This window comes from Nestor notabilis, unplaced genomic scaffold, assembly GCF_000696875.1.
Source record: "Nestor notabilis isolate BGI_N333 unplaced genomic scaffold, ASM69687v1 scaffold20501, whole genome shotgun sequence".
Taxonomy (NCBI): domain Eukaryota; kingdom Metazoa; phylum Chordata; class Aves; order Psittaciformes; family Psittacidae; genus Nestor; species Nestor notabilis.
The window spans coordinates 1-7898 of record NW_009915410.1 but is presented as its reverse complement, the minus strand read 5'-3'; the positions used below and the strand labels follow the sequence as shown (position 1 = coordinate 7898).

The 7898-nt window shown below is 47.8% G+C and overlaps 1 protein-coding gene across 1 annotated transcript; it reads right to left on the bottom strand.

Moving 5' to 3' along the window:
• Positions 1 to 2670: 2670 nt before the first annotated feature.
• Positions 2671 to 3492, bottom strand: PLEKHF1 (pleckstrin homology domain containing, family F (with FYVE domain) member 1). Its single transcript, XM_010024133.1, has one exon. The coding sequence runs from the start codon at positions 3490 to 3492 to the stop codon at positions 2671 to 2673; it is 822 nt and encodes a 273-aa protein (XP_010022435.1).
• Positions 3493 to 7898: the final 4406 nt, after the last annotated feature.

Genomic DNA, 7898 nt, shown 5'->3' with positions numbered 1-7898 from the left:
CAGCAGGCCAGACGCCAAGACCCCAGGCTCTGATCCCAGTGCTGAGCACTCCAGATTGGCTGATAAACTACATGAAAGCCGGTGAGGGGAGGCTTTGTTTAAATTTCCCCATGCTTTCCTGGTCAGGCTCCTTTTACCATATATATTAACAGTTTAAAAGGCACTATGTTACTTGGGGTTTCCATGTGAGATGTCTTCTCTGACCCACGGCAGCCTCCCTGGGTCTCCCTGCTTAGCTGCAGTGCAATACCCTGTCCCTGCCTTCATGGAGTGGAGACATGCCACTTGATGGAAGGTTGGTGTGTTTCCCGTAAGGCCATCAACTACAGTATGCACAATAAAAACCCAGACTGGTTGGTTTTGGTGGAGTTTTTGTTTGTTTGGTTGTTTTTGTGGATTTTCTTCCCTGCTGTGATTAAGAAAAGCTCTTGCTCAACAAGAAAGCATTTGTTAGAGGTGTGCCTGGCCTTCATTAGTAGATAAAAACAGTTCATACAGCTTTCGGGGCTGATAATAGTAAGACCTTTGGACATGAAAGATGAAGAAAAGCTGATCTCTAAGAGAACTAAGTAGTTCAAACCTGGAATACATTTCTGGAGCCAGTTACGAGGAAGAAACTGGGAGTTTCGCCTCAGGAGCAGAGAACTGGAATGCTAGCTATGGATGTGGATTCAGCAGCTGGGCTATTTTTGACTTGTGAACCATTCTAATGGCTGTTTATTTTTAAGGTCATTTTCTGTTTGCATAGCATGTACACCCTTCTGGTGGGTGGGAAGCATTATAAAAACAATCACTGCTGCGCAGAGCTATGAACTAAGCTTGCAGAGGGATGGAAAAAACAGAACTCGCTGTACTTATTGCTTTAAAACCTAAAAACATCTGCTTAGGTCATAAGGTTTGTTGACCTACTCTAAGCTGTGCCCCCACTGGAAAAATACCGTTTCAGTCAATACAGACTACTGCAGGGGATTGCAAAAGACTTGGGAAAACTAGGTTAGATGATAACACAGTATAAATAGAAAGGAAGCATCAGATTTGGCTTTCTTTTTTTCACTCACGCTTACCTCAGAAGCAGTAAATAGAAACCTATAGCACTGACCCCACAGCTAAGGGGTGCCAGCCAGGCCTGAATCCCAGCTCCTGTTGAAGGCTCTTGTTAAATAACACATTTATTGTCGTATTTTTCTGCTTTCTTCCTGTTGGTCGTATCTTTATTCGCACACAGTCGACTGATACAAATTCATTGGAACAGTGGCAGTTTACAAAAGACAGTAAAAGTGATTACTTTGAATTAAAATTTAAAAAACTCTAAGTCTGGCCGTCTGGCAGGCAACACACTGTTTGGAATAGGTCATGGTAAGGAAACAGTTTATAACGCTGGCAGTGTACTCCCAGGCATGTTCCTTTTCCAGAGCATAAAATACACAATACAAAAATATAATCAAAGTAATAACGAGTTCGTAGAAAATCTGCCGCAAAACAATTGCTGTTGTCTGATTTTCAGTATATTTACTCCCATGCTATATTATGATAAAATACTTGAATAAACATGGCTTATTTCTAACTTAATTTGAACTTTAAAGTTGATCTCAAGTGAACTGTAAAGTCTTGGACTCTGATCCTGGAAATACATAAAGGACCTTAACTTTGAACTTGTGAGACTGATAGACATGAGATGAGCCCACAAGTGAGCCTCATTCAATGCCTTGGGCTCCTGCTCAGGAGGGAAGTGGAAGTGCTGTACTTCATAGGATCTTAATTTGGGGCATTTTCCTGGATTTTTCAGGACTTTTAACAAGTCTTCCCTGGGATGATAAGCTTGAGTTCATCAAGTTGCTGGTAATCTGATGGATTAACAGCCCACTTTTGAGATTTAGGGCTCTGCACTTAGTTGAGTCAACTACACTAAATCTCTCCCTCCTCAGCTCATACCTCTGTGTAATTTTGCCTGTCCCTTTCCTCTTTTCTTCCTCCCTCCTGGTCTGGTACCATGAAAATGGTCTCTTTCCATGTGAGATTGCTGGATGCTCCAGCGCTTTGCTAAGGCTGCTCACACCAAGCCTTGCATGAGCTCCATGCATTTGGAGCACTACTCCCTTAGTGTTTCCAAGTTGAGAGACTCATGTGTAGAAGTGGAAGCCCATGCCGACCTTCCCATACCGTGCAGGGATGTGTGGCTATCCCTTTGGGCTGGCAGGCTTGCAGTGAGCATCTCTGATGTAGATGCAATGCTCATGAGACACAGCAGCTGGAGTGCCCCTTGCCATGACAGAGGAACACAGTGCTAGCAGGCGACTGTTTAACTCAAGGATTTCTTGCTCCTTTCTCTCCCAAGAGCCAATCTCAAAACTTTTAAGTAAATTAGTCAGTATTGCTCTGTATTTGCAGATGGGAAGACTAAGGCACCAAAGGTTGAACTCATTTGGCCAAGCCTGATCTGCAGGTCTCTGCCTAGTCTGTGCTCTTCAGTGAGCTGATGCTCTCTGCACTCATGTTGTATGAGACACATTCTCAGAGGGGTAATCCCATCTCTGCTCCCCACACAGACACCACACACACGGGCTAAAATCCACTTTCCTAGGCACAGCCGCCAGGGAAAACATCAAGGATGTGCACTGGAAGCCAAAAGTTGGCTTCCCAATGCCTAAATGCCACTGACTCCCAAGGAGGTCAGCTATGGAAAGATGACCAAGATACTTCTGAGGTATAAAACTCAGTGTCTGCTGGCCAGTGGTCAGCTCTGTCATCGTCAGACTTGTCGCTGTCATCACCACTGGAGGGTTCATAGCCAGGGATGGCAGAGCAGATTGGCTCCTGCTGCCTGCAATCTGCCTCCGCCTCCTTCTTCTTTTCCGCCAGCAGCTGCCTGTAGCACAGGTTGCAAACCCTCAGGGGCTTGGGGGACAGCCGAGGCATCAGGAACCTCTGCCTGGAGCAGTCTGCGCAGACAACAAAGCCGCACTTGCGGCAGTGGTGCCTTCGTGTGAGCGTGGAGAACTTGGTCTGCGTGCAGCGCATGCAGATGTCCGTCGCCTTGTCTGGAATCCAGGGAGCTGCATGCTCTGTGGAGGGCTGCCGGCCTGTCTTTGTCAGCAGGTGCCTGATGCACTCCTCCAGATGGCTGATCCACTCCTTCCTCTCCGTCAGGGAGGCTGCAGAAACCACAAAGGATTTCTTGGAGGTTTTAATCATCCAGCGGTTCTTCATCTGTAAAGTGTCTGGCAGCGTCTCCAAAGTGACATCTTCAAGGGGAATGATGTGCTGGGAATTGTACTTCCTTTTGTTGATGACTATGCTGCCATAGACGAGGATGTCATTGAAGAGGAAGAATATGCGAGGCTTTGGTTTCTTGCGGCATTCTTTGGTTAAAATCCCTTCTCCTAGCAGGACCCTTCCCGGCACGGCTAAGGGCTGTCCAGAAGCCCCAAAGCAGTTTTCCACAGCAGCAATGCGCTGGCTGTTGATCTCGGTGTTTGCAAGATGGTCCACCATCTCCAGCTTGCTCTGAGGAGAGGAAAGTAAAGCAGGAAGTGGTAAAGCTGCAAACATTTGCACCAGGGTGAGGCTGAGAGGTGAACGCATGCACAGATGAGATGCTTCTAATGCAGCCTGAGGTTACATAATCTCCTTACCACTACTCACTAGTTTGTTACCTTTATAAATTAAATTTTCAAACTTTCTGACACCACTTTGCAACAACCTGAATTACACTGGGATAGTTCAGTTTGCAGCAGTGGAAGCCCTTGAAAGTCAGAGCCAGCTTTCCTTACAGCTATGCTTTTTCCCAGTGTAAACTGTGTGCCCATAGTAAAGGAAGTTGTTTGGTCTGAAACTGCTCTTATGCAGGCTTAAGTACTCAACTGTACTATGACAGCTGAAGGGTACCAGGAGTCCCCACTTCTACCCCTCTTGGTGCTGGGAGCTAACTGATGTGGAGCTGGATGCAGGCTCAGGAAGGAGATCCATGGTCTTGGGAACAAGTCTCCCATTTCTGACCGCATGCCTGCTTTCTCAAATATTAGTTAAAGCACACACCCCCCACAATGCTGCTTGGGCCCACAGCTGAGGCAGGAACAAAGCGCAGGATCACTTGTTCCCACTGGTCCTCCCTGCATCACGAAAAGGGAAAAAAATAAAAATAAAAATGAAAAAGCACCCACTATGTGAATAAACCCACACAAGCCAAGCCCTTCCTCCTTTACCGCAGTTACAGCGGGGCTGCCAGTGCTTCCACTTGAAAGACATGTTATTCTTAAAATAGCCTGATCTCTGCTGAAGGGGAAGACAGCATGTTCATCCTTCCCACACCTCTGCACCCTCCTTCTCACACAGTGTCAGGTGTCAATAGTCCGCTGGGGCTTTTTTAACAGAAAAGCCTAGATAAGGGTACCTCTGCAGTGAAAACGAATGTCTGCTATCAGTAGTTTGCAGTGAGGAAAGCGCTCCTTGCCGGTTTTGTTGCACCTAGTCCCTCCTGCTCTGAAGGATGCTGCCCTGAGGGTGGCTGGCCACGGGAACCTGAGTCATTTCCTCCTCCAGAGAGGTAGCTCAGCCATCACGAGGCAGCTCCGAGGTCACAGGGATCTGTGTCGCCCAGCTGCTGTTAGCAGTGCATTGACTCACTGATGCAGAGCTGCTCCCCACCCTTTTCCCTGTCCTCCTTGTCCAGAGTCCCTGTAGCCATGGAGGCTGAGAGGAAAGGGAAGAGGAGGAGGACAGCATGCTTGGTCTGGTGTGTTTGGGACAATGATGGTTTCCATTCTTGCCTTGCTCTTCACCCCAAATCACCCCTTTGGTATGCTAGAAGGGAAACCACAGGGCCATTGCTCAAGGCTGCTGAGTGCCATTTACCTCTCACGTGAGTTAGCTGGCAGACAGACCCGTTAATTCCTTTCAGTTCCCAGAATTTTATTCTCTAGAGCGGGTCAGGGTACACAGGCACAAAGTTAAGAAGCAGGTTTAGCCTGAGGAGACCTAAATGAAGTGACCTACCCTGTAAAAATAGCTTTCACAGAGAAGTGTTGAGTGGCCAGTGCTCCTGAAAAGCTGGCTTCTTTGGGGTCTCCCCTGAACTAAAAAGAGGATCACAAGGCCTCCAGCCTCCTTCTGGAAGGATGTGTGTCCCCACAACCTTGAAGCACCAGAATGGATTTGATGAAGCTGGACAGCATTAAGCATATCCACTTGTATGGGTGTTCTCCCGTGTGGAGGGCAATTTACAATGAACTGCAATGCTTGGACAGGCAGAATCTGGGGGTCTGACAACAGCAGCAGCAGCAGCAGCAGCTGAAGTAATGTCCCAACCTGCTATCTCACTATGGACGTGCAGAAGTTGTGCAAAGGGATTTATCACTTGCCATCAGGAGAGGAGAAAGGCTCCATTCCCCTTCTTGATCTGTCAGCCCGAGTGGACCTGTACATGAAGGCAGCTGCTCTGCTGCAGGACATACAATCAAATCTGTTCTGAATTACAACAATACAGCATGTGTTTTTTTCTCTCCCTCTTAAATACACAAGTAAGGCTGAAGAACAAACAGGCAGGGCAAACTGCTCCACAACTGAACATGAAACTCTCTGACTGTGAATACCAGAGTCACACCTATCCTGGAATGCATTTTTTGGGGGGTTCTGACAAACAAATCCTTTGATAAGGAGCTTCTGCGTGAAAGACCAAGATGAGCACACAAAACAATAAAGGAAAAACTGCAATTACAGCTTGGGAAGTTTGGTGTGGAAAGACTGAATGCACCAAAATGCTGTCAACAATTTTTGGCAGCAGCAACACCAAGTAGAATAAACCAAAGCAGTTAATCCTTTTCCCACCAGCCTCACTTCCTCATGTTTCTGGGTTATGGAGCCCCAGCTCCTAGCCTGCTTCTTTTACTTTACATATTTTAAAAGCATGGTCCAACCTTTCAGGCACGTATGGTGTTTGACATGACTCTGCTTCTAGGGATCTCCCTGTACCTAATGCCAATGGTAACGAAAACTTTTTGTCAGATATAAAGGTCATGCCTGCAAAGAGCCAGGAAACATAAGCTCATTTTCAAAAAGGAGTGTGAGCAGTGGAACAGCAGTGATAACATGTAAAAATTAGGATATAAATTTTAATCTCTTTTATTCTCTGTTTAATCAAGTTTGCCCTGTCAGGTCAGCAGGGTCACAGTGCTTATTACCACAGGATACATATGCGTGTGTGCCACATGCAGCAGAAGCTTACAGAGCTGACACAAGGGTGTGAAGATGTACTTTACTAATGAGCTGCTTTTTACAGGAGTTATTGGCATGGCAAAGTTTAGGGTTTGTTTTTTTCATCAAGATCTGTTGGTTCTGCATGTGATCAAGTATTACGCAGTGAATATATAACTCAGTGAATACGACTTATATTCAAAGGAAAAAGAATACTATTTGGCAGTCCACTCCAGAAGTAAGCAAGCCATGTCTCATAACAATGAGCGCTTGTTCACTTGTGATTCTAAACAGCCATGTTGATGCATGCTGGGCAAAGCATTTCAACTGAAACTCCTGGGTCAGGGAGCCTGGGGTATGTTTTTCAAGTCTGTGTGTATCTAAGATTTGGGCGTAGCTATTCTACCCAATTCTTCTGTTCTTGCTGTCACACAGAACTGACAGTCTTGGTATCCATTGCATACCTAACGCATACCACATGCAAGGGACAGTCCAGGACTACTGGCGTGCAGTGAGATCTGACTGCCAAGGTCTGCCATCAGAAAATGCCCTGAGCCTCAGCTCTCTGCAGCTCTTCCTTACTCCATTCTGCTTTGCTCAGCTAAGAAGTCTCACCTGGAGTTAAGGCCAGCATACTAACCAAGCAGTAAGCAGGATGAAGCCTCCTTTAAGCCACATGCATGTAGAGCAAGAAAAGCATAGTTCCTGTCCTTTTGCTGCCAGAGGGGATTTCAGCTTGCCTCTCCCTCCTTCCTGGCATTTGGTAATTGCAGGACTGCTGGGGGCAGGCTCTTCCAGCAGTCCTCCAGCCATGTCCATGAGGAACGCAGTTCCGTACATGTGCGTTTTGGGACTGATTGTCACATTAGGCCTTTGATTAAGAAATGCCACTAGTCCCGGTGGGATATGGACAAACAGAGCTACTGGGCTTCTTGCCACTGTTGCTCAGCATGCCCAGAGCTTGTAACACACAGTGCCAGAGAGAAGGGACAGATAGGCAGTGGCATTTGAGGAGCTCAGACTGATGCTACCCAAGCCAGCAGCCCAAGCTCTGTTGTGGTGCTTGTGCACGTTCAGAGGTGTCCAAACAGCCTTGTACAGAAGGAAGGAAAACCTGAAACTCAGCGAAGAGCCTCACCCTCCCTCTCTGCCCTGCTCTCTGTCCATGCACCCGTCCTCAGGCGGTGCAGCACTGCGCTGCTCCACCTGCACCTCCTGCTCCCCACTGCTTCCCCTCAGCATCAACATGGTGAGTGGCCACAAGGAAGAGACCGCCATTGGGAGCTCTGGAGCTGACAGGAGTAACGTAGCAGCATTTGGCGAGACCACCCGTCACATTCTCAAGCTGGACACCGGCTTGTAGCAAATGACATAATAGGCACATTGGTGAGTGTCACCGAGGGGAGAGATGAATGCTGTTTCTCCCAGTGCCTGAGAGCCCACGTGCCTTTCAGAAGGGATCTATGGCCAAAGGTGGGGATTCCGCTCACAGCTCCGCAGCGCGATCAGCCCCTTCGGCTTTGGAACGTGGTCAAACTCGGTAACTTAAAGGGCTCCTTCTAAAAACCCAGTAAATCCGCGCTCTACTCGGCGATCAGGCCACGCACAGACATCGGGGTGCCGCAGAGCGGCTGCCCGGGATACCACGGGACGGAGACTCGCAGGCGGGCAGGGCACACCGCGGACCCCGCAGGGCCGGGCTCTCCGGC